This window comes from Neofelis nebulosa, chromosome 14, assembly GCF_028018385.1.
Source record: "Neofelis nebulosa isolate mNeoNeb1 chromosome 14, mNeoNeb1.pri, whole genome shotgun sequence".
In the NCBI taxonomy this organism is placed as follows: Eukaryota; Metazoa; Chordata; class Mammalia; order Carnivora; family Felidae; genus Neofelis; species Neofelis nebulosa.
The window spans coordinates 82,143,616-82,169,075 of NC_080795.1; the positions used below are offsets into that span (position 1 = coordinate 82,143,616).

The 25,460-nt window shown below is 56.3% G+C and overlaps 1 protein-coding gene and 1 long non-coding RNA gene across 4 annotated transcripts; one reads left to right on the plus strand and one right to left on the minus strand.

The window, feature by feature from the left end:
• Window positions 1-6,566: 6,566 nt before the first annotated feature.
• On the minus strand, window positions 6,567-10,344 carry LOC131494734 (lymphocyte antigen 6E-like). Of its 3 annotated transcripts, none has more exons than XM_058699288.1 (5): window positions 10,219-10,320; window positions 8,828-9,167; window positions 8,256-8,365; window positions 7,708-7,827; window positions 6,567-7,552 (listed from the first exon to the last, which is right to left on the minus strand). In XM_058699288.1, the coding sequence occupies exons 2-5, from the start codon at window positions 8,866-8,868 to the stop codon at window positions 7,332-7,334; spliced, it is 492 nt and encodes a 163-aa protein (XP_058555271.1). In that variant the 5' UTR covers window positions 8,869-9,167; window positions 10,219-10,320; the 3' UTR covers window positions 6,567-7,331. The 3 variants fall into 3 exon arrangements, with proteins under 3 accessions (XP_058555271.1, XP_058555270.1, XP_058555272.1); XM_058699287.1 differs by having other exon boundaries at window positions 6,567-7,570; XM_058699289.1 differs by lacking the exon at window positions 8,828-9,167 and having other exon boundaries at window positions 6,567-7,570; window positions 10,219-10,344.
• A 7,938-nt stretch (window positions 10,345-18,282) lies between these two features.
• LOC131494735 (uncharacterized) lies at window positions 18,283-20,582 on the plus strand. The gene is made up of 2 exons (XR_009253580.1): window positions 18,283-19,107; window positions 19,219-20,582. It is a non-coding gene; the product is annotated as an uncharacterized LOC131494735 (long non-coding RNA).
• Window positions 20,583-25,460: the final 4,878 nt, after the last annotated feature.

Below are 25,460 nucleotides of genomic sequence, written 5' to 3' on the forward strand. Positions count from 1 at the left end.
GTAGGGCTTCCCTCCAGCTGTGACTGGGCGGGGCGGTCCCAGCCCTCACTCCCTCCTGACTCTCTCCATCCAAGCCTGAGGTGAGGTCAGAGCAAGAAACACTTCAGCCACAGCTGCCCAGGCCCTCCCTTCCTCGACCCCCTCACAGGCCTGCTCCTCCACCCCTCCCTTCACCCGGCAGGCATCCAAAACCGAGGGAGAGTGGGACCCCGCTCGCCACCTGGGGTGTGATGTCTGCAGCATCACCATAACAAACAGCCCTGGCCGGCTTGAGACACAGAGACCCAGGCTCGCAGGGCCGAGAAGCTGCAGGGGCGGGGGCGGGGCGCAGGCGCGCGCTGAGGCCTCTCCCTGGCGGGTGGACGGCGCCCCTCCCCGTGTCCTCACGTGGTCGCCCCCCCAACCCCCGTGCGTGTCTGCGTCCTGGCCTCCCCTTTTTGTGGGGACACCAGCCTGGATCAGGGCCCCCGGTGCCCTCCTTTACCTCAGTCACCTCCGCAAAGGCCCACCTCCGAGCACAGTCACCCTGCGGCCCTGGGGGTGGGACTCGGGTGTGGCTTCGGGGACAGGAGACGGCAAACATGGGACACGGCTGTTTGATGGCAGCTCTGTTTGTAACGTCCCCCCAGGTGGAAACACTCCAGACGCCCTTCACCAGGTGGGGGTTAAACAGCATGCCGCGGACCCACATCGGGAAGCGGCTCCGCAGGAAAAGAACTGTGTCATGGGGGGCGGTTCTCCGGGGCGGCAGGCTGCGTGGAAAAAGCCACAGGCTCTGTGATTCCATTTCAGTAACACTGCCCTGCACCCCACGCTCACAGCAGTGTTATGCAATAGCCAAGACATGGGGGCCCCGGCGCTTCCCAGGATGGACGAATGAATAAAGAGCATGCGGTGTATGCTGGGGAGGCGGGGGGGGGGGGGGGGGTGTTAACTGGGCCACGAAGAAGGGGAGCCTGCCATCGGTGAAGCGCGCGTGGGCCCGCTGACACAAGTCTGAGGACAGATGCTGTCAAACACCGCGCGCTCTCACTTGTATGTGGAATCTGAACCAAGAGGAGGAAGAGAGACGAGAAAAACCAAACTCGTGGAAAAGGCGCTCGGCTCTGTGGTTCCCGAGGCGGGGCTGGGGGAGGGGAGCGCGGCCTCAGGCGCCGAAGGTCAGGTGCGCGGCCCCCTGGGACGGGAGCGAGCCGACCGGGGGCAGAGGCGCGCCCGCCCCGCCAGGAGGAGACACTGGTACCCGGGAGCCCTCGCGGCCGGCGCTCGGCGGCACTTGTGAGTCAGGCCCGCACACCTGACGCCCGCGCCGCCTGAGCGTCAACCGCGTCCCCATAAAGCGGCCAGGAATACGCGACACTGGAAAACACGCCAACCACCGCTCCCAAAGTGACCCGTTTGCGGGGACGACGAACCGCCGAGAAGCTGCAGGGGCGGGGCGGGGCGCGCGCGCGCGCGCGCTGCACGGCGGCAGGGGCGAGGCCGGGGCGGGTCACGCCGCGGGTCCTCGTGCACCAAGTCCTCTCCGGGCTCCGCAGCCTCCTGGGACTGCGGTCAAGTCAGAGTAAAACTTTCACAAGAAACAACAAAAATCCGAGCTTCCTGTGTTCTATTTTTCCTGGCAATGTTTTTTATTAGCTCTGGATGAATGATTTACCTCTATCACTTCAAATGTTCAAATTTTTCTATTAAAGGTGAGAGCCAAATCCTTGTGTCATGTCTTAAACCTCTGTCGATACTGTCGTCGTCTGTTTGGGCTGCGGTGACAAAACACTACAGTTTGGGTGGCTTATGCACGCCCCCCCCCCCCCCCCCGGGACTCTGAGGTCAGGCCACCCCCAAGTTCAGGGCCGGGCCACCTTCCGAGCTCAGAGCCCCCCTTCTGGAGGCGTCGGCACCTGGCCAAGGGCTCAGGGGGCCCTCTGCAACCTCTTTAAAAAGGACAGGAGTCCCCTCCTTGTGAGTCTGTCACTCTTAGGGCTCAGGCGCCCCCCTCCCCTACCCCCCTGCAGACCCTGCCTCCTAACACTTCTGCTGGAGGGTCAGGCTCCGGACCCCTAGGGGATTGGCAGGAGACATTCAGACCACAGCCTGCCGCTTCTTCCCATTGCTGTATTGCCGTTTCCCCCTCTTTTTACCCTGACTGGTCTCACCAGCATTACACGCGTTGCCAGTGTTTCCCAATAAATAACTATTTTTGGTAAGCCCGCTTCCTGCATCCACGGCCTCTGTATCCTTCAGGTCTGCTCTTTACTTATTTTTCCTTCCTCTTTCCTATCTTCCTCCTTTCTTTCTCCTTTTTTCTATTTTGGGGGATTTATTTTGCCTTCTTTCTATAACTTCTTTCGATGTATGCTTCATTCATTAATGCTGAATCTTTTCTTGTTTTTAATACATGAAGGTAAACCCATAAGTTCTAAGCGCGGATCAGCTATTTCCATGGGTTCTGATATATAGTATATCTGTTACCATTTCGTTAAGGTGTGATATGATGCCCGTTTTGATTTCTTCTGTGACCCATGAGTTATTTATAAGGCATATCTATCATTTTCAGACACAGAATTTTCTGTATTCTTGTTAATAGTTTAAAGCACAATTGCATTGTGATTGGAGAACCTAGTTGGTATGATGTTTCGTCTTTTGATCATGTAATTATATAAGATTTATCGTTTTTTAAAAGATTTCATGAGTTGCCTCGATGCTCTGTTTTGCTCCAAACTATGTAGTCTCAGGTTCAAGTGCCTCTGTGGACAGCACATGTTGGGTATTTTCAGAACTACTCAGACAACCTCTGTGCTTTCATTGGATCATTAAATCCATTTACATTTGATAAAATTACGGAGACACATGTGGGTTTTAATCCACCATATTACTGTGATTTTTTTTTATGATCCCTCCTTGATGGATCTATGTTCCTTTTTTCTCTTTCTCTCTTTGCCTCTTTTCTTGGCGATTTTGGGTCTTTTTCAATTTTCCCTTTACCAGTTTGGAAGTTGAGATTCTCTTTCCAAGTGTGCAGTGCTGTTCTGGAGGTGACACGCATGGAGATGTCACAGACAGGAGGGACCCTCTCTGCACCCCCCTGGGCTCACTGTGCTGATGGGTTCTGCACAGCACTGACTATGTTGTGACTTTCAATTCTCCCCGTATAGACCTGTCTCCCATACGACACACTTATTAATCTTTTTACAAAATCAGTGTTCATTTAGACTTACCAGTGTCTTCCTCATTCCTGGGTCCAGGACTTACAAGTGGTATTTTCCTTCTGGCCCAGGAACATTTCTTACACTTTCTTCTAGTGCAAGGTGAGGAACTCTTGGTTTCGTTTGTCTGGCAATGGCTTTCTTTCAACTTTATTCTGATATTTTGCTGCACAGAGAAATCTGGGTTACCATCTAGGTCCTTTATTCTGCTTCCATAGTTGCTGTCAAGAACTCAGGTGTTATTCTCAGTGTGACTCCTTAGTAGGTGATCTTTTTCTCCAGCCCACTGAGAGATGCCAAGGACGGGGTGCGGGGGAGGAGGTGCAGTGCCCCGCCGGCCTGGACCACGGGCACCCCTGGAGGAGCACAGTGGGAGGAAGCCAGAGGACAGGCAGGATCCCCTCCACCTCCCAGGCCAGCAGGTGCAGACCCAGCAGCCAGGGAGGGGCAGCCCAGGGGGCAGGGGCCAGGCACACCCATGCACTCCCCAGAGAGACCCCCTCTGTGGGTAGATGCAGGAAATCCGGGGTCAGAAGACAAAGCTGAATTTGGCTACCCAGAAACAGGGTGGGGAGGGGCATCCCCAGGCACCTGGGCGCTGAGATTGGGGAGCCTGGGCTCCTGGCCAGAGCGGTGCCTGGCCCGACAGCCCTCACAGGGCTCCTGGCTGCAGCCTGGACAGATGCCAGGGCTCAGGAGAGTCTGGGGCAGGGCCACCCAGCAAGGTTCCTTTCCCCAGCCCCGCCCCTCCCCACCCTACCTTCCCCTAGCCTGCAGGAAATGGAAACTCAGAGCTCCAGGCTCCTCCCCGCCCTCCTCACCCAGCCCCACCCTACCTCTCTCTGCTCCCACACTCAGCCTGCCCCTCACCAGCCTCCCACCTCCCCAGGCAGGGGCAGCAGGAACCAGGGGAGCCACCAGCTTCTGACCCCAGCCCTACAGGGACTTGGTCCTTCGACCCAGAGCAGAAGGAGTGCTGGGCCTGAGGGCTGTCTACCCAGGAGGGCAAGTGGCTCTAATACCCAGCCCAGGGTATAATACTCTTACCAGGAACAGAGCACAGGGCACACAGATATCCCACCACTGCCCCCAGGGTCCAGTCCTGACCACGGTTTTCAGGTTTCAAGTCCACTTGCCAGCTCCCTCTTGCCCACCCCACCACTGCCCACCTATCTCAACTCAGCGTCTAGCTACTCCAGCAAGGTGGCCTGATTTACTGTTGAGCGAGCAACCCAGCGAACAGATTCTACCTGGGGACTCAGAGCTCCGGGGAATCGTCATCTGTGACAACAGTTGCCAGTGTTTCTGGGGGACATTCTGATTTCAAGCTCCTTGAATTCTTTTTCTTGTTTTAAATTTTTTTATTTTTATTTATTTTTTTTAAACATTTATTCATTTTTTGAGAGAGACAGAGAGCAAGTAGGGGAAGGGCAGAGAGACTGGGAGACACAGAATCCAAAGCAGACTCCAGGCTCTGAGCCGTCAGCATAGAGCCCGATGCGAGGCTCGAACTCACAAACCATATCGTGACCTGAGCCGAAGTCAGACGCTTAACCGACTGAGCCACCCAAGAGCCCCTAATTTCTTATTTTTTAAGTAACGTCTACCCCCAACATGGGGCTCAAACTCACAACCCCGAGATCGAGAGTCACATGCTCTACCGACAAAGCCAGCCAGGTGCCCCTTCTTTTATTTTTAATGCCAGTCTGACCCACTCAGGTGAATCACATACTCCCTGCCCACTGAATCTAAATCAGGCTGCCCTGATGGGCTTCTAGATCCTTCTGCAAGGCACTGGTTGGGACTGGGTCTTCTTCCTCTTGTTGCCCCACTAGGGCAGATCCCTCCTCCTGCCCTACTTGTCTGGGGCTATCCCTCCCTTGGGCGCAATCACCACATTACCACTTGGCTGTGCATGTAGGCTGGCTGTCCCTTTCGGCGGCCATGATGATGAGGACACATTTGTGCATTTCAGTGCCCATGGCCGATCTCAGGGATCCCTGGAGATGGGCCAGAATCCTGAGTCCCCACACTGACCACTGTCCCACCCTGCCGGACAGTGTTCCTTGGACTCTGGACACGGGCACAGCAGGGTTCTGGCCAGCCTCGGGGCAACCTGGGTGGGTAGGCGGGTGTGAGACGCGAAGTGAAGGGACTCCATGTTAGAAAGGCTCCATGTCCGTTTCTTTTCGGCCCCAGTTACTCATGCATCTGAATAAAAGAAGCCATTCCCACTCCAAGGGAGAAGCAAGAAAACTAATCATTCTGAGTTTCGTCCTAGCCCCCAAACACCTGATAACGTCTGAAAGAACAGGATCCCAAACACATTCCAGGACATTAGCTTGGAACAAACCTGGGCTGACACCAGCCGTCAATACCCCCACCTTCCGAACTCTTGGAATAACACCCGTCGTTCACCTGACACTGGCCTCTGATGGGACTCGACCCTGGATCCCTGAAGGAACACACACCCTGGACCCCTTTCCAATACGAACCCCTGACTCCCCGTGACGAGGAGACTCCCTCTCCTTCCCGAGTCCCTGAGCCCCCGGCCACTCCATCCCTCAGTTCCTCCTGGCTCCCGCTCCCGCTTGATTTCTATCCTGCATGAAACCTAGGACCCTCTCAGCTGGTCCCTCAGGGCCCCTCTGGGTCCTCAGACCCGGCCTGTCACATCGAGCGGACTCTGACCTGCCTCTCAGGGGCGTCCTGACCTGGCTTCAAGCCACCCCCCTCCCCAGCCCCATCAAAGAAGCCCCAGGGTGTGACCATAGACCCTTCCCCAGGAGCAGACCCCGCAGACCCCAAACACATGGCCGGCAGAGGGTAAGTGAGCACGGGCCAGGGTGGCCAGGGGCTTCAGGAACAGGTGTCTTGCTCACCCACTCACCAGGCCCCTGCCTGCCCAGCCAGGTTCTCCTGTGCCCACCTCGACCCGACCAGCCCTGGTATCCCATCCCCAAGTCCCAGAGACCCAGGTGCCGGTGCCCACCCCACGTGCCTGCTCCTACAGGCCCTCACCTTCCCTGTCCAGACCCATTCCTCCCTCTGGAGGGTGCTGCCTTCCTCCCAGAACCAGACTGACCTCCCTCCCTGCTTCTTGTCCTGACCTGTCCCGACCTGTCCCGCCCAAGGATCAACTTCCCACATGGCCCTGCCTCGCCCCGCACAGGAAGAAGTGGAGGATGTGGGGTGGCCGTTCCCTTCTCAGCCTGGAGGGCAGCCAGCTGTGAACTTGGGAGAGCCCTCTCCCTGCCGTGCACCTCGGGGTGGGGCCGTCCGGCAGGGAGCCCCCCACACTAGGACCCTGCTGGGAGGGGGACTCCCAGACGAGCAGCCACAGGCTGTCACACCCAGGGCAGGAAGGGTTGGGAACACGCATTTATTTGAGGCACCAAGGCAGCAGGCAGACTCCAGTATGGGGTGGAGGGAGGGGGTGGGGGCCGCGGCTGGAGTTGGGGGTGGGAACCGATTCCTGGGTCCAGCAGTCAAGCCCAGATGCACTGGAACCCCGTCTTCCAAAAGGCTACCCTTAAAGTGGGGCGTAGGAATGCCAGAGAAAAGAAGTTCTGGTGTGGACTCAGGGAGCTCGGCGGCTGCTAATGCCGGACGCCTGGCACTTATCCCGCACACACACGGGCCCGGACACGGCCACACACTCGCACACACGCCACAGGGGCACCCGGCACACGTGTCCACACAGCTGAGTTTACACAGTCACCTGTGGCAACAGCACGCTTGCCCTTCTGGGACGCAGTGGCAGAGAGCACATCTTCCACACCACCTGGGGGCAGACACAGCCTGGACGGGGCAGGGCCTGGGGCTGACGTGTGCCTCCTAGAGTGTCCCCAGAACTCAGTTCTGACTCTGGGACCCTCAGGCTCCAGCCCTCATCCCTTCCCAGGTTCCCCGAGGAAGGTCACGTCACTGCCTGAGAAGTGAGGGCAGCTGGCCCCTCTTAGGGCAGGTGCAGGCCCGGGGGCCTGACGGGGGGGTGGGGTGGGGGGGGACCGAGGGCGGGGAGGGCTGGGAGAACTGGGATCAAGCAGGGTGACGAGTCAAAGGAAGAGGGGCCGGGCCTTCCTTCCTGAGCTGGGGGAGTCTGGGCCGGCTGTAAGGCCCCAGCGGTCAGGGCCCAAGCCGCTGCAGGGCGGACAGCAGACTGAGCAGGAGCCCGAGGCCCAACACGGCGGCACTGGCCCTCAGCCCCCCGCCGGCCGTGCTGATGTTGCACAGGAAATTCTGGCAGCAATAGGTGCCCACAGACGCCACGCCGAGGTTGATGCTGGGGCTGGGGCAGATCGGGGAGCAGCCCTTGTTCAGGGTATGGCCGAAGTCCACCAGGTTCCCTAGGCGGGAAGACAAGGCTATGAGGGTAAGGGCAGAGGGCAAAGGCCCAGGAAGCGGGGAGAGGCCGGCCGCCGGCACTCACGGATGCCGGCGGAGGCAGGCACCGGGGCTCACCGATGCCCAGATCCCTGCAGAGGCAGGTACCGGCACTCACCAATGCCAGCGGAGGCAGATACGGTCACGCAGTAGTTGTCCGAGTCCGAGCAGATGGTTGGTTTTAGGCAGTAGAAATTACTGTTCTGATTCGTGCAAGAGAAGCACACCAGGGAGTGAGCTGCAGAAGAAGGGGGGCATGCTGTAGGTGACACCTGTCTCAAGCCAGGGAACCTTCCCTTCCAGTCCTGAGCCAACACCAACACCCAATCATTTGCAGATGCTAACAGAGCAATGATCGCATTCCAGACTCTGGCTGGAGACCCAAAAAGACAATGAATGACTGGGGACCCCGATCCTGAAGGGACTCCAGGGCCACCCAAGTGCACAGTGATAAGTGTGTTGGGGGCAGAACCCAGGCCTCCAGGGGGAGCAGGAAGCATGACCCCCCGCTTTGCTGGGGGAGAGGCCCCGCTAGGCCTCCTAGAACAGGTCCCACGGGAACTGGCCTGAAGGACCCCTGGGCACTGCTCAGGAGAGAAGGTGGAGAGAGAGTCGGGGAGGAAGGCCCAGCTCACTCACAGGCCTGGGGCCCCAAGGGCATCTCACCTTGCTCCACACCCAGAAGGGCAGCCAGCAGCACGGGCAGGAAGACCTTCATACTGGAGAAGACAGGTGTCCCGTCTGGGGTCTCACAGAGGCAAAGAAAGTGGCCCTGCCTGGAAAGACATCTGGTTGGAGGCCCCGGGCTGCGTGCCCCACGCCTCCTTCCTCCCAGTGGAGCCAGAGCCCCTGGCCCTGGAGCCAGGCTGCCCCCATTGTGCAGATGGCAGGGGGGGCCTGCCAGCTTCCAACAGCAGAGCCAGCACACAAAGGGTCTTTCTGTTCCACTCCTGACCCACCCCTCACTCGGTGCACAGTCCTCCTGGTTGGGACCCCCCCCCCCCCAAGCCTGTGCTGCTTGCGGATGGGGCCAGCTGAGGGAGCTCATTAGTCTCAGGACCAAACAGAAAGGGAGGCCAAAAGAGTGGCCCCCCTGGTCGTGGTCCTGGGGGAGAGGACATAGTGACCAGCAATATTAGCCAGGCTGCATCCAGAACCTTCCATGAGCCAGCTCCATTCCTGACATGGGGTCTCAGGGGCTGGGTGGGTGCACGAGGCACACTTAGCTGAGCCCCCACCTCCAGCCGCTTCTGTGCTGAGGGCGCGGGGTGCTTTCCATTCTGTGTGTTATTCAGTGCTGAAGTCAGCGAGCCCAGGAGTGTCTGTTCTTCCCCCATTCTGTGCCCAAAAAACAGGCTCAGGAGTCTGTGGGGGCTGCCCGGTGCCTACACCAGGACCCTCTTGTGGGCAGGGACCAGTGGCAGTGGGTGGAGAAAGCACTCGGAAGGTGACCAGCTGGCGTTCTGGCTCTCAGTTCTGCAGGAGGCATGGTGTGGGAGGAGCTGCCTGGTGCCTTCTGCTGGGGACAGCCATGGGCGGGGGATGGGCATTCTAGGCCTGGGAGCTGGTTCCCAGGCACTGGGAGGAAGGAGAATATCAGAGAGAGAACAGCAACCCCCCCCCCCCCCAGCCTAGTCCTGGGTCTGGGCTGACATCTTGGGGTCAGGGACAGGAGATGCAAATGCCCAGAAACGGTGTCATGCCCAGCGGGGGCTTGATCCCAGATCCAGACAGTTCAGGGAGGAAGGAGCCTCCCTCATTTCCTCTTCTATAAAGTAGGCTTTGGGCATGGAGAAGCCCTGAGCTGTTCTCAAGGAAGCTCTGGAATGCCCGGCCACCGTCCCCACTGTCCACTGCCAGGCACCCAATCAAACAGGCCCCACTGGGCTGAGTCCAGGCACTGGCTGGAGTGGATGGCAATTAGCAGGGTCCAGCAAAAGGACCCCTGAGAGTGACCAGTGGGCTTCTGGGACAGCGCCATCTGGGACCCAGACTGCCTCCCCCAGGCTCATGGGCTGATTTCTGACAAAGCCAGGCATCCCGTGACTGGGGGCCAGCAGAGAAGTAAGAACTAGTCCTCGCCCCCAGCGACGGGAAGGGGTCAGGTGGATCAGCGTGGGGGGCGGAGGCTCCTGGGCACCTCACACGCTTGCATAATCTTTGGCAGACAAGAAGCTTTCACGCCTCCCCTGGGTAGGCTCCAGTTCCAGGGGTCCCCCCGGGAGGCCAGTGCATTCTCCCCATCCCACCGGCCCGCCAAGATCCCAGCCCCCTTCCCAAGTCAGGAAGGCTGCCCCTCCCCAGTCCCCTCGGGAGCGATGGTGGGGAACCTGGAGCTGGGTGACGGGCCCCATGCCCGGCGCAGCTCTGGGTCACCCAGCCAGGAAGGGCGCCGGGTGGCGGTGTGCGCCCGCTCCAGCCCGGATCTCGGGGGATATTCGGGAAGACTGGAGGAGGGGAGTGGAGGCTCAGCCCCCTGGCACTGGGCCCACCCCTAAGCCCCGACTCCCGGCCTCCCCCGGACCCTCCGGCGTCTCCCCCGGCACCCTGCTCGCTCCCCCTACGCCCTGCCGGGCGCCGAAAGGGTCATCCCTGCTTCCCCGCCGGGATCCGGGCCCCGCCGACTCACGCGGGGCAGACGCAGGTCCACGGCCTCGCCGAGCTGCCCGAGCCTGGCGCCCAATCGCACGACACTCCCGGACTCCCGGCAGCCGAGCGGGCGGGGAACGGCGGGCGGAGTCGGCGCTCCGGCGGGCGGGGGGCGCTGGAGCGGGCAGGGGGCGGAGTCGCCGCTCCTTCGGGCGGGGGGCGGAGTTATCTTTCCGGCGGGCTGGGGGCGCGCGGGGGGCGGAGTCGACGTTCCAGTGGGCGGGGCGGGGGCGGAGCCGGCGCTCGTGCGGGCGTGGGGAGCTCGGTGGGCGCGCGGGGGTCGCGGTCGGCGTTCCCGCGGGCTGGGGGTGGGCGCGGAGGCTGGTCGGGGTCGGCGTGCTTGCTGGAGGCGCGGGGGACGCGCGCGCAGCGGGAGAGTCAGAGTTCCCGCAACCGGGCGGGGCTGGCGCGCCCCCACCCAGACTCCGAGCGCTGGCCCAGGGAGGTGTCGCTGGCCCGCTGGACGCAGGCCACTGGACATCGCGGGGCAGCCGGGCGACGCTCCGCGAGCGTGTGTGGGCGGGGGCGGCCCCTCTCCGGGAAGGCTCGCGTCGCTTCTGCCCAGTGCGGTGGGAGCGTTTACGACCCTGGGGCCGGCTGAGGGCGGCGAGGAGGCAGGGACCTTGCCCCTGGCACGTCGCGCCCTCTGCTCCGGGCTGCCTGTGGTCCTCGGCTCCCGGCCTCGCCTCGGGGCTGAGCCGTGAGCTCTCCCGTGGGTTGGGGACGGAGGTCGGAGGGGGGCAGTGGTGGCGGGCCACAGGGATCCCCGGCGACGGTCCATCTTTGCTCGTTCTGGACCCCTTTGTCCTCTGGGCGCAGGGCCGCTTCTTATGTGGCTGCGCCCCCCTGGGCCAAGACACTCCGCCAGGATGCTCTCAGGCCCCCAGCTCACTCTGCAGCCGGGGTGGGGCGGGTGGGGGGGTCCGTTCCCAAAGCCAGCCTGATCTGACCTCCCGGCCAGAGCCTAGGGGGCCGTTAGAACAAAGCCTGATGGCAAAGCCTTTCATGGGTCCTCTCAGTAGAATAGTCCCTGGCTGGACCTGCAGCACCCCCCCACCCCCCGCCGTGTCCCTGCATCCTGCCTGCCATTGGCCAGGGAGGGAGACCACGCACAGCCCACGGGGAGCTGAAGATGCTGTGTTTTGCCCACAGGCCAGGGCTGCCTGGCCCTCCTCGCCTCCTCCCTTTGCCGGTTTCTTCCTCTTCTTGTAGAGACCTGCAGTTTGCTGAGTCTCTGCCACCTTCTTGTTTTTGAAATATACTTCACACATTCACAACACACTTCCGGTGGGGAGCTATGGCACCTGGCCTTGTCTCTCAGCCTTTCTCGGTGGCACCTGGGTGACAGTGGAGGAGGGCCCCAGAGGAAGAGGCTTCTTAACTTTATAGTTGGGGAGGGGAGGGGGAAGGAGCTGAGGGGAGGGGGAGGGAGCTGAGACAGAATGGCAGAGTGGCTGGGATGGAGCTGGATGGGAACAGGGACCCTATAATGGCACCGGACACGTGGGAAAGGTCTGGGGTGCATTAGGCACCATGTGACCATGTGAGTGTGCAGGGCGGGGATATGAGTGGATGTGTGGCTGGTGTGTATGAGTATGCATGTAAGTGTGTGTGTGTGTGTGTGTGTGTGTGTGTGTGTGTGTGTGTGTTTGTCTTCACAGTGCCAGGATCAGGGTCAGACCTTGTCTGGTTTTCTGTAACATCCAGATGACGTGGGAGACATCAATTTGGGAAGACTTTGGGGGCTCTTTCCTTGGAGGCTGAAGGTGGGGCTCTGTGTGTGTCACAAAATGTCCCCAGCCAAGGAGTGGTGGCATCTGTGGGGTTCCATGTTCCCCAGGGTCATGCAGTAGGTTCCTCTTCTGGACCTGACCTCTGGAGGGCAGGATGGGGGCCTTGGTGGCACCTTCTCATCCTTTCCCCATGCAGCACCTTGCTGGTATCTTAGTCTCAGCTTTGGGCTTATCCTGGAAGGGGGAGTGTGAAGTTCCTTTGGCACGCAGGGCCCGTTGCCACCTTCCTGGAAGGGAAGTGGATGAATCTCGGTCCCCACAGGAGGCATACATGTTATCTTGGCCCTGCCCATCCGTTTGGGCATGGGCCACTTCCTTGTTGATTCCCTCCAGCAGGTCAGCCCTTGAGGACAGGGGAATCCGTGTGCCCAGCACCCAGACCACCTCTGGCCCATGGCGGGTGCTCACCCATGGTGAGTGAAAGCAAAAGTAGGCTCTGCCTTGAGACAGGACCCTGTGATTCAGAGGGCTCTTGTGTGAACAGCCGACTCACAAAATGTCCCCAAGGTCACTGCCACACGTCAGCCAGGAGACTCCGATATCCTTAAAAAAATGCCAGACTCAAATCTGAACACATGTGGCCAAGCCAGGGGGTTTGTGCAATGCCGGATGACATAATCTGTGGGGTCCTTTGGGAAACCGGGGTGGGGAGGCCAGGCTGGCTCCCTCCAAGCTTGCTCTCAGTATGTAGTCAGTTGGGCAAGTCTGAACAGGTGGGGGTCGTGGCCATGCTCTGGAACCCATTCCTCCTGAAGGAGACCCCGCATCCAGGGGCTTGGCATACCCGGGAGCTACCGGCCAGAGGGGTTCCTTGGGCTCAGAGTGATGGCAGGAGGGTTCCTCTAATAGGCCTGCCCACCCCCCTCCCCGTGGCAGGCTGCTCACGCTCCCTCCTTCAATCCAGAACTGTGGGAGCCTGCTTCGTGTACATTGGACACTCACCGGAGCGGTCGGGTGTGTATCCACCTGCCCGAGGGTCTGGCTGTGCCTGTGACTCCTCTGCGTCTGCTTCCCTTTCTTGGGCTTGTCAAGAACTTTGAGTTTGCAAACTAACTGTACATTTCCTGGGTCAGCTTCCTCTCCCCTACCCCACCCCCAACCCCAGCACAGACTGCTTTTTCTTTCCCTGTCTTAGTTCGCCCCACCTCTGATTGGGCAGACGCTGTCCTGAGGAGGGCCCAATGGGTAGAGGGAGGTGGGTGCAGCCCTGGCGAAATGTCCCCCCACATGGGCACTCCCTGTGAGCTGGTGCCTTCTCACCCTGCAAAGGGCCCGGGTCCCCACTGCAGCTGTGCCTGGCCCCAGCATCCAGCACCCCACCACAGGCCTGCCGGCTCCAGGGTCCCCACGCTAGCCGGGTTGGTCCAGAAGGCTCTGCTGTGACCCCTGAAGGGATGACCGAGTGAAGCGGTGGGAGAGTCCACACAGCACAGAGGCCCAGATGCTCCGGGACGGAGACGGAGTGGCATCCACGCAAGTGACCCAGCCCTCCCGCAGTCAGGCACATTTAGTTTTCCAGCCTTGGTTCCCGAAGTCCCTGGCTGAGCCCAGAGAGAAGGAAGGCCGGCACTGGTGAGTACTTTGGAGGCCTCTGGTCACCGCTGCTGACGGAAGCTTGGTCGGTGCCCCGGGAAGGTGGCATCCCCCAGCTGGGTAGGGGAGTAGGAAGGCCAGCAGGCAGGAGCAGCGGGTGTTGTGCCTCTCCCAGGGTGTACGTAACCTTTCCTACGTGCTCTCGGGGGAGTTTTCTCCTGGCCGGGACTGCTGAGGCTTGGGTTATGGGCCCTTTGAGTTTGGGGCGGGGGGGGGGGGGGGGGCGCGCGCACATTTGCTGCTGGATGTCTCCCGTCCTGTCCAGGGTCTGGACCCAAGTGTGAACGTGGTTAGGCAGGTCCCGGTTGGGTCCCTGGCCCAGGAAGGCGGCGTCCTGAACTGGGAAGGAATGGTGGCCGTTGCCCTCACCAGTGCAGAAGAGGTATCCATAGGGCCACTCTTGGGACCTGAGCTAACAGGAACCTGGCTTGGGGTGCTGAGTCTGCAGAGGTGGCTGTGGGGTGCAGAGAGCATAAGAGGTGGCATTTTCCGGCATTCTGCCATCTCATTGGAAGAGGGAAGCACCCATCCCCCGCCCCCGGGTGTGTCGGGCGGCCACGGGCTGTCTGTCTGTCTGTCTGCGGGTGCTGTTCCGAGGCTGCTGGCGGGTGCTGTTGGCCTCCTTGGGCCCCAGCATCAGCCTCTCAGTGGCCCCGTGCTCCCACCTGGAGCTGCCCACCCTGCCCCGGGGCCTGGGGACTCCTACTGCTCAGGTCCCTGCTTAGGGGTCCCGTGGGAAAGTGTGCAGGCCCTGGCCCCCCTCTCCTGCCACCTTGTCTCATGTAGGGGCAGAACCCGGGCTGGGAGCCAGCCACGGAGGTCTTGGGCTGGGCCCTGCAGGCCTCTACCACTCTGGGGCTCTAGCTGGGTCGGAGGCAAGGCCACGTGTGGCAGTGGGGCCTCAGCGTGTGAGGAGAGCAGCCCAAGGGACCGGCAACTGGTGTGTGGCTCTGTACCCCTGCCTTATCTCTGGGGGCCCAGCTCCGCATCTCCCAGTGGAGCCTCAGCACACCCCTCTCAGGCTGGCTCCCACTTGTCTTGGAGTCCAAAGCGCTACTGTGATTTCAGAGCATCTGCTCCAACCACAGGCTCCCACCTCAGTGCCTTTGCACATCTGTTCCCAGTCCCGGAACAGGAAGTCTGCTCCAGGCCTCCTTGGCCTGCACCCTTGCTTCTCTGCTCAAGTGCCCATATCGGGGCGCTCTCTCCCCTCCTGCCGGGGTGGTCCCTGCCGCTCCCCCCTGACATCCAGTACTGCCTGGGAAGTACTAGGTGCTCGGTGAATACCAGACGAGTACATTTGAATGGAAATACAGCTTGAAAGCTGGTGCTGTGGGTAGAAAGTCACACCTAGAATTCAGAAGTGTGATGTTTGCAAGAATAGCACTGCGGGGGTGGGGGGTGGGGGGGTTGGCAGGAGGGAGCGCTGCAGGAAGGGGTGTTGGGGCCACAGTCTGCGGCTGCTTCACACACAAGACTGCAGGCTTCCTGGAGGCACAAGCCAAGACCCTCCTCAAATGGCCTTGTGGACAGCTGGGTGGAGCCTCTGTGACTGTGCCTGCGGAACGCTGCGCGTCAGCAGACTCAGAAGGGCTCTCGGATGGCGCGCGTGGGAATCAGTCGCAGGATTTGTCACAGAGCACCGAGAAGCCCCCTTACCTAGATGATGGCTGTCCCAGGACAAGTTAAGGATCTTCAGAGTGAAAGCTTTATCTTTTAATTTCTCCAAGTTAAGGACATAGGGCAGTGGCCGATAGAGAAGCTGGGGTCCGAGAGGCCCACCGGGGCTGGGGACCTGGAGGCTGATATTTGTTGACGGTTGATGGAGACACAGAGGGCAGGGGCCTCCCTTACAGCAAGGCCTGGGGAGCTCCCCACCCGAGCGTATCTGGAAAGACACTACTGCCTATTTGGCTTTAAAAGGTCCTGGCCTGGTCTCAACTAGGCAGTGATCAGCCAGACCCCGCGTCCCACCAAGTTCTGGGCCCTCCAGTGGTGTTGCGTAGCCCCTGGTGGGGGCCTCCTGCACAAGGCGGGTGGCCTTGGGAGGCTCCCTCTGTCACCAGCCTTAGGGCCGTATCCCAGTCCCCGGGGCTCCACGGGAGCCAGGGTCACAGGGGGTCATCAGCATGGGTCAGAACATTGGCCCAGAGGACTGCCCGCCCCCCACACTGCCCCCCTTCTAGCCAGCTTCCCCCTCCCTCCGCCCGCCTGTTCTCCCAGCCCCAGGGGAGCCCTGCAGAACCCGGGAGCCTTCTTCCCCTCCCCACCTCCAGGAAGGCCCTGCCCAGAGGGACCACCTCCAGCACTGCCCCCTCCCTCAGCACCCCCCCCCCCCCCCCCCCCCGGGCCCCTTCCCTTTCCCTGACCCCTCCCTGTTTCCCTGCCGTAGGCTGTGGTCGGTCTGATCCAGCTGGGTCTCCATTTTCCTGAACACTCTGTGGATTCACTCACATGGTCTGGGGACAAGCCGGCTTCATCCTTTCCCTGCTGTCCCTGCCCTGGGCCCCGGTCAGGACCCTTCAGGCTGGCCCAGCGGATCTCCCCAACTTGAGTGTTTGCGGTATGGGAAACAAAGTCAAAAGAAAAACGTAAGTTCCCTTACTGCCTACAGCCCAACGACAAGTCCTTGAAACAGGCAGAGTGGCATTCCTATAGGAGCTGGCTGCCTCCATGATGACACTTTGCTCAGGGCAAAAGACAATTTTATCCCGACCCCCCAGGATCCTGTAAGTCTACTTTAACATATAAAAACTCCTTTGGAAACTTCCTTTATCTCTACCCCCCAAGATATATGCTGGCGATCATCCTCCCCCGCTTATGGCCCCTCATATACATCTGAAGGAGACTTACTCTGTCCCTAACCCCGGCCCAACCTGAGGGTATATAATCAGTCACCGGTCACAACCCCAGTGCAGCTCTTCCTGCCTACGGTCCCGTCCCCGTGCTTTATTTATTTTTTTTTATTTTTTTAAAGTTTTTATTTATTTTCGAGACAGAGACAGAGCATGAGCAGGGAAGGGGCAGAGAGAGAGGGAGACATAGAATCTGAAGCAGGCTCCAGGCTCCCAGCTGTCCTGCATAGAGCCCGACGCGGGGCTCGAACTCACGGACCGTGAGATCATGACCTGAGCCGAAGTCGGACGCTCAACGGACTGAGCCACCCAGGCGCCCCCCCCCCCACCCCGTGCTTTAATAAAATCATCTTTTTACACCGAAGACGTCTCAAGAGTTCTTTCTTGGCTGTCAGCCCTGGAACTCCCCCGCCCCCAACAGAAGCCCATCACTGGGGCGCCTCCCCTCTCACAGGAAATCTGCTTTGAGGTAGGCAAGGTGCCCTGGGGGGCTGGGAAGAGCCCTCCAGGGGGAGACCGGCTGCAGTCCGGACCCTGTCCGCGGTCCCTGCAGCTCTGCCTGGTGGGTGCCAGGGGCCCACTTAGGTGGGAGAGTGTGCGTGGCTCTGAGTTTGTCCAACTCCAGCTGGCAGGCTGGGACTGACCCGCTGCCACCCCAGCTGAGGGGCAGGAACCAGCCATCCGTGGTCCCTGGGAGCCCAGGCAGCTGGGGGCTGGACGTGCCTCTCACACAGACAGAGCCTCACCCCAGACTTTGACTTCAACGTGACCCTGCAAACAGCCAGCGGGGTGGCCCATCAGAGGAGGCTTCCTTGGGCAGCGATGGCCTGGCTTCGGCGCCCTTCGGTGCCTTGTCTTCCCCCGAGCTGGCTCCAGAGCTCCATCCGCCTGGTGCCCCTGGGCAGCAGCCACGCTTAGCCGGCAAGGGCAGCGGCTGCGGAACCCGGGAAGCCTCTGTGACCTTTTGCAGACTGGCCTATTTGTCAAGTTTCTGCGAGGAAACGCAGAAAACTCACCCCGCGGCGAACCAAATGGGAAAGGAGGTGAGTTGGGCTGTCCCCCGGCCCAGGGGGTAAGGATAGAGTCCGACCCGCCAAGAGAGGGTGGGTTCCCGGAAGCCCAAAGGTCCCGCCTCGGCCCCTCTCCTCACACCCTGCCACCAACCGCCCCTCCACCCCTCAGGCCAACTCCCTGTGCCAGAAGGGAAGAGAAGGGAAGGGGAGGGGAGGGGAGGGGAGGGGAGGGGAGGGGAGGGGAGGGAAGGGAAGGGAAGGGAGAGGCGGGGGAGGAGGGAAGTGGGGAGGGGAGGGTGAGGAGGGCTGTCAATCTGGGTGCTTCGGAAGCAGACCCCAGGGGAGAGTGAGAGGTTCCGGAGAGGGGTCCTCGGGGGCTCTACGAAGGATACGGGAGGAGGAAGCAGGGAGGAGGGGGGCAAAGCCTTCTGGCCCGGTGCGGGGAGGGCAGGAGGGAGGCCTGGGAGAAGGGCGCCGCTCCGGAGGGCAGCTGGGGAGCGCCCGTGGAGGAGCAGGTGGGTGTGGGGCAGGGTCCCCGAGGATCTTTGAGCCGTTCACACAGCTCATGACTTTGGGTCCTTGAGTTCCCCGACACCCCCAGAGCCAGGCGTCAGTCTGGGCCCGGGGAAAATTCTCTCTGGGCCAGGGGTGGGATTCAGGCCGTGGCGGAGGCTGGCCGCAGTCCTGCCCCTTCCCGGGGCGAGGGGGTGGGGGGGCACGAGCCTCCCCCACCCCTCCAGGAGGCTGGTGCCTTAGTGAGTACACCTTTCCACATTTGTGACCCAAATCCTATACATGTATCTGCAATATATATATAAATCCTCCTTCCTGTGTCGGGGCACTCGGTATTTTCTATTCTACCCAGTTCTGTCTCGCTCCACTCTATTTTTGTATTTAAAAACATCTAATCAAAAGCCCCTATTACTGATGTCACATCAGCCTGGAAGGCACCACAAAAGCCCCTAGTTCACGACACTTACCTTTCAGAAGGCTTATGAGGCCCTTCTTAGAGGAAATCGAGTTGCCTAAGTAACTAATTTCCCTTCGTGAAAGAAACGGAATGTTCAGTGCAGATGAACTTGACCTGAGCTGTGGAAGCGGCGCCTGGCCCCGCTGTGAAGTGCGGGTGGCCTCCTGGAGTCCCACAGGCGCCCCCCACACCTGGGGACCCTCCGAGGGGTCCCTTGTGCCCTCGAGCAGAGCAGGCGGTGAGCAGGCGGCTAGCGGCTGCAGCAAAGGAGCCCCGCGGGTGCGACCCGCTCCTGGGGCCTCCCAGGCTCCGCGTCAGCAGCGCCTCCTCTCGTACAGGAGCTCGGAGCCCGGGGGAGCGCTGACTCGGGTCCGCGGGTCCACCCAGAGATGGGCAGACGGGGGTCAACTCGCGGTCTGGGGCAGGAGGAGGGGGGCGGTGGGAGCCTCTTGGGCAGGGGGAGGGAAGAGAAGCTGAGGGGTGGGGTGAGGCAAGGATGGGCAGACACAGCCGGGGAGGAAGAGGAGCACAGGCCTGGGGGCGCCCGGACCACGTGGGCGGGTGGCGAGCCTGCGCTGAGTGCGCGCACGCGCGTGCACGAGCGGATGAGCCGCAGTACCGGTACGTGCCTGTAGGGGGAGCCAGGTAAGAAGACTTAGCCCACCTGTAGACTCTTCGTCTGCCCTCCGAGGAAGGCGGTGCACCCCCTACCGGGTGCAGCAAAGGACAGGGTTCCCCACCTCCCCTCTCTTACAGCATTCGCTTGAGAAAACTTGTCCTTGTGAATTCTTTCGCTGCCCCTTGGAGATGCATTTCAGTCTCTCCAAGAAGGGACTGGAGGATGGGCTGTGAGAGCCGATGGTGGGTGCCGTCCCCCAGGCCTACTCCTTCGTCTGGAGACTCCGAACCAGGGGGCTGCCCCTGCGTGGCGGGTGAACGGTGAGGTTGCCAGCGCCCTTGCCATCCCTCCCATGCACCCACACTCCGGTTCAGTGCTGATTCAATAATGTAATTTGATGAAGTTTTGGGGTGATGGTGGAGTGGTCTGTAGCCGACGACCAAGAAAGAATTCTTGAGGACGTCTTGGTGCAAAAAAGAGTGATTTTATTAAAGCACGGGGGCAGGACCTGTGGGTAGGAAGAGCTGCACTGGGGTTGTGACAAGTAACTCATTATACACCCTCAGGTTGGGAGGGGATCAGGGATAGAGTCTCTAAGGTATTTTCGAAGCAAGGTTTCCAGGACCTTGAGGGGCTAACCGTTGCTACGGAAACACCATTTATTACTGTTTCATAAACCTCACTCGCGAGGTTTCAGATGCATATCCAGGGCCATAAGCTTGGAGTATGATTGCCAGCATATATCCTGGGGCAGTTGAGACAAAGGAAGCTTCCCAAGGAATTTTTATATGTTAAAGTAGACTTACAGGAGGGGGGATTGGAGGGGGTGGGAGGGGGCCAGGACAATGTTAAGCCAAGGTTCCCTTTTGTCCCCAGCAAAGTGTCATCATTGAGGCAGCTGAGCTCCTAGAGGGAGGTCACTCTGCCGGTTTCAAGGACTTGTCAATGGGCTGTAGGCAGTAAGGGAACTTAGTTTTTATTTGCCTTAGTTTTCCACATCCCCATGGCAAGCACTTAAACCCCTTTCCTTTGTTCTTGGGCAGCCAGGAGTGTCTGAGGAATATCCCACAGATCCCACCGGGGAGTGTGGGAGGTGCCAGCCTGTATTTTGCCCTCAGCGACGCCCCCCCCCCACCCCATGCTCCCTCATCATATCCCCCTGAACAATTTTGACCCTTAAATCTTTCAGGTTGCTGAAGGTAGAAGGTCTCATCTTCTGTAGCTTCTTCCTGCTGAGAAGGGGTGTAGAGACGTCCCTACCTACATGGGTCCATATCGGTCAGGTGAGGAATGCATGAAGGAATCACAAAAAGCAGAGGCAGCTGAATCCAACATGGACAGTAAGGTGGTGTCTCTGTGGGTAAGGATCGTCTGTCGTCGAGAAGCCATTGCAGCGATGGGATCTCTGCACCAAGCAAAAGGACACGGGAGAAAACAGCAAAACCTAATTCGAATGACTAGAAAGATTAGCTCGAATAAAAGTTCTTTGGTAGTTGACAAGCATCCTCCAGTCCAAGAGTTTAACCAATCGTCAACGGAAAGAGAGGGATTGCGTAAAACATCACTTTGAGTATTCGGGTCAGTTAGAAATCCCGAAACATTTGTGTGGTCGTCTGGAGCGCACACACAGCACTTTGTTTTTGTGAGAGTGTAAGTTCCACGTTGTGCGGCAGTTAGAACATCTAATGCCATTCTATTTTGTAGAACCGTTCCATGTATTTGAGATATTTTAGTATTTAATACTATAATGTTAGCTTGAGAGTCATTTAAGGCCTTCACCGTGTAACAGACAGTGTATTGCCATCCTATAGACTCTGTTTTGTTCAGTAAGCAATCAGATCATTAATAAGAGGTATTGTTTTTAGAAACAAGAAAAGTAGAGGTTAATAGAGCAAACTACAAACCCAGGTCCTCCCTGTGCTGCCAGTGAGATTTTTAGATGTCTGGCTTGGAGCCTCCTCAGATGAGAGTGAGAACAGGCAGCAGGAATCAGATGGGTCTTTCTGGTTTGTAACTCAAATGCCTGTGGTGGTCCTTTTGAACGGCCCATTGTAAGAAGGAATTGTTAGTACAAATTGGGAGAGGAGAATGAAAAGGAAAGATACAACATCATAAGAGAAGTTTGAGGTCTTCCACAGGCTCGAAAGAATAAGAAGGCACATTAGTTTGCTCATTGACTTCCCGGGAGGGGGGCACAGGTTTTACTTAGATACGGGAGCCCATGAAGAGTGCCCCTCTAACTTACTGCAGTGGGAGGACATAATATGACCCAGTAAGGGCCTTCTCATTTTGGAGTTAAGTCCCCTGCTGTATTAGACTTTTAATCCTTTACAGAAACCAGGGATGGGTTTCTAGTAACTGTCAGATCAGGTTTAGGGAGGACATGGTTTGCCTATTTAGAGATTTATGAATTAACCCAGCCTCAAGTGAATAATAAAGCACTGTAGTCTTCATCTATTGATAGGTTGACAGTGAGAAAAGTCTTTGCATACGGTTGTTCCAGGAGTCTATCCCACTTTCCCGTTGTTTAAATAATCCTATGCCCACGGGGTCTTATTATTACCCCCACAGAACAACAAGCACAGAAGATTTTCTATACATGAAATATTGTGACAATTTTTCTGAAGTTTACATCAAGCCGTCTAGTTTAGGCCAACAGCAAACATTTAAAGACAATCAGAGCTGGAATTTAACATCCATAAAGGTGTGTTATTGAAACAGCGTTTCTCTCTAAAAACCCTCATTTCCAGAGACAGCCAAATCAAGCCTAATTTGTTTGCAAAACAAGTCCAGTTTTAACAAACTTGGCCTAATGATTTGCATAAGCTCAGCAGGAATAGTCATTGATCATAGGGATCTTTTCAAGTTTGCTTTGCTGGAACCTTTTATAAGGAATCTCCAGGTTGAAATTTTAGTAGCCTCTCCAGGCCGGAAGCCAAGCCAAGTACTTCCATCGACAGTCCTGAAATACGTGTAGACTTGGGCGAATTGCTCTCCACGAGGTCCCCAATGTATCCCGAAGTCCCTGCACCTGCCAGGGAGGGACATTTTTTACCCACCTTGTGAGGTTGCTGGGAACTCTGTAAGCAGGTATCGGGCCAACATTTCCAAGGGGCTTTATGGCTCCATGTTTCACAAAGTCAACCTTAGATCCTTAGAGCTGTATGGTCATATCTGAGTCTATGCATGACTCTCATATATGACATTCCAGTCAAAGCCTTGGTAAAATAACCAGTATTTCCAATGGTGTCCTGTTACAAGGAGAACAGATTCTTATTGAAATTATGCAAACAATTGTAATTGCCATGAAAGAAAGAATACTGTGAGAGTTTTTGAGTTTCAGAGGGTTTAGGCAGAGAGAAAAGTTCAACGCTTCAGTTTGATGACATTTTTTAGATATCTTAAGAGAAAGTTTAAAGAAAGGTTTTAAAAAATTTTTTAAATGTTTTATTTATTTTTGACAGAGAGAGAGACAGAGCATGAGCAGGGGAGGGGCAGAGAGAGAGGGAGACACAGAATCGGAAGCAGGCTCCAGGCTCTGAGCTGTCAGCACAGAGCCCGACATGGGGCTCGAACTCACAGACTGCGAGATCATGACCTGAACCGAAGTCGGATGCTCAATCGACTGAGCCACCCAGGCTCCCCAAGAGAAAGTTTCCTTAATCTGGAAGAGCAAACATTAGAGAACCAGCAATATTTCAAACAAGAGTCACAAAACTATAATCTTCTTCAGTTCATTTAGTCCCATGTTCCTAATTCTTGTTTAATTTGAATGCAGCTTTTTAGTTCTGCCCATTTTACTATTAATCTTAAAGATGCCAAATACCTGTATTTGTCCTAAAAAAAAAAGTCCTTTTTGTGAATTTCCTTGAAGATGAAATATGTTTTATGAGAGAATAAGAACAATTATAAATGACAAAATCTCAGAAATGGACATTGTTAAAGATCTGATAAGAGTTCATTATGATGCAATTGACAAGGGAATTCAGTTATTTGTGACACATAACACTTCAATAATCAGAATATCAAGTGAGGGCCTTATACCAAAACCTTAAAACTTTAGGAATTGCATATATATTCGGGCAGTTGCAGCATTTACCTGTGCAATACAACCTAAGGTTTACCATTGTACAATGGTGCTTTTCCCAGTAACTCAGCACCCCAAATAAAATGCCTAATTGGTCAAAAAAATTTCATTTACAATTTAAATCTTGGAAGTTTGTTAAAACCTTAGAAAGTTGTAAAGCACATCCTAAATAGGGTTACAGATCATTAAAATCTTAATTTATTTACCCAACATGGCAATAAGAGATCTTAAAGGCAAATATGTGTCATTCTATGTTGTTAGCAAAACCTAGCTACTTAAACATTGAGAAGTTTTAACTTTAATCAAAGACCTGATAAAAAGGAAACCTAAAATTAAAAAAAAAAAAAGGAGGAAACCTAAAGCTTTGGTTTTCCTGGCAGACAAAAGACAAAACAAACAAACAAACAAACAACCTTTGTTTACATTGTCTTATCAAGAGCAGATCAACAGTCCAAAAAAACTTTGTCTTTTGAACAGACAGACAAGCAGAATTTCAACCTTAGGCCAGTGTACTTCTAAAATTCCATTCATCTCAACCTTAGACCATCCTGAGCACACATAGAATTCCTTTCCAAAGATTTCCCTTCATGAACCTTCTACAACTTTCCTTTGCCTTCAAATTTTGTCCCAAGCCATTTCTCTCCAACCAACCAGTCTCATTTGGGACAAAATTATTTTCTTTAACCTTCAACCAAAAAAAAATGTATTTCCATTCATTTTATCTTTCTTACACATCTCCTACTTTCCTACATACAGGGTTGCTTTCCTTATTTCCATCCGTCTTAAGTATACTTAGCAGAATTTTAACTTAGAAACCTTAGTCCCCAAGGAAAACTTAGGAACCAATCATAAACTGTTACACCAGCATTCATTAGATAGCGAATTCATGAGTCAATTAAGCACAAAGCATGTTTTTCAATAGACCCAAATAGTCTTAGTTTCTCTGCAATAAGTCAAAAGCAGATAAACCTTATGTTTAGTAATCCATGCTTTACTAAAGCACTCCGTTCGGTTTGGAAAAGACCTAGATGTCCAAAGAATTTGCTCTCGTTTGTCATGCAAACTTTAAAGCAAAATTTTAAAGTTTCAGGTTACCAAAGACTTTGGAAGCTATCTTAACAATTACCCATGAAAACTTTGAGAGAGACAAAATTAACCATTATTTTAAGTCATCTTTTTGCCAACAAATTGCAACAGAGATAACATGAGCTTATTTGACCTTTAGTAAACCTTGGTAGAATAAAAGTTTCGTATTTAATGCTGATAACTCTAAAGATAAGTCTATCTTAATTAAACCAGCAAACTTAAATTAGTTTAAACAAATATGTTCAACTTGGGTCCACTTAAAAGACAATCTGATCTCCGTTGTCCGTTTTTGCCTGGGACACTGTGGGCAAATCTGAAGTGGGCGGTCCAAGGGGTGCTCTTTGCTCCTTGACGTTGAGGGTGGGAGGAGGAGCCAGGGGTGCCTGAGACACTGAGGGTGGTAAAGGAACCAGTTGTGCAGGCTGCACCCAAGGTGGTGCAGAAACAGGAGGAGGGGTAGGGAGAGCAGAAGGCAGAAAGGGAAAATTTCCCAGTTCTAACCTTGTCAGCTCTGTCAGAGGCACAGATGCCACGGTTTTTGTTCTGCCAAAGTGGAAATAGACAGTCCATGTCAGGCTAGAGAATACAGGGAACTTTCCCGAAACAAATGGAGTTTCAGTGGTGGCTTGGGAATATTCCTTAAAGTCCCCTTCCTGAGGTAGACTAATCACAGTTGGCTCCAATTATCATAGTCATTAACCCAGGAGATGAATGAGGGAGAGGTCCTCACATCTATTAGGGGTAAGAATAGAGAGTCAGTGTTCCCTTTATTGGGATGGCCTGTGTTTCCTCCAGCGACCTGGATTTACTTGGACGTCCAATATGTCTAAAGGGGGTCTATTAACCTGGTTGGTCCTTAGGCACATTCTGCAAGAGGACCTCAGGTCCAGATCCTCATACCTCTGTCCATTTGCCCTGTTTGCTGAAGAAGGTATCTAACTGCTAGATCCTACTAAGGCCATGCAGGGTTACAGGGAATCAGTCCTTTCCTAAATTTTGCAATCCAAATTGTTCCCAGTGGGTTAAAAAGGCATCCCAAGGGAGAGTCCTTGGGGACTGAGGAGAAGCTCCCATGCTCCTCCTAGAGGGAAAAGTAAAAAGAAAGGAGAAAGAAGGTCCATTACCCCTGAAACCGCCCCCCCCCAACTCTTGGGTGACATCCCATGGACAGGATATGTCAGAATTTCCTGGTGTCAAAGTGACCCA

Bases quoted from the DNA above. Each gene is read 5' to 3' on its own strand.
- LOC131494734 (XM_058699287.1), bottom strand. From the start codon at position 8,868: ATGGAAAGCACCCCGCGCCCTCAGCACAGAAGCGGCTGGAG. The intron at 8,366-8,827 runs GTGGGGGCTCAG...ATGTCTTTCCAG, and splicing joins CAGCACAGAAGCGGCTGGAG to GCAGGGCCACTTTCTTTGCC. The intron at 7,571-7,707 runs GTGAGTGCCGGT...TTACCCTCATAG, and splicing joins ATCTGCCTCCGCTGGCATTG to CCTTGTCTTCCCGCCTAGGG.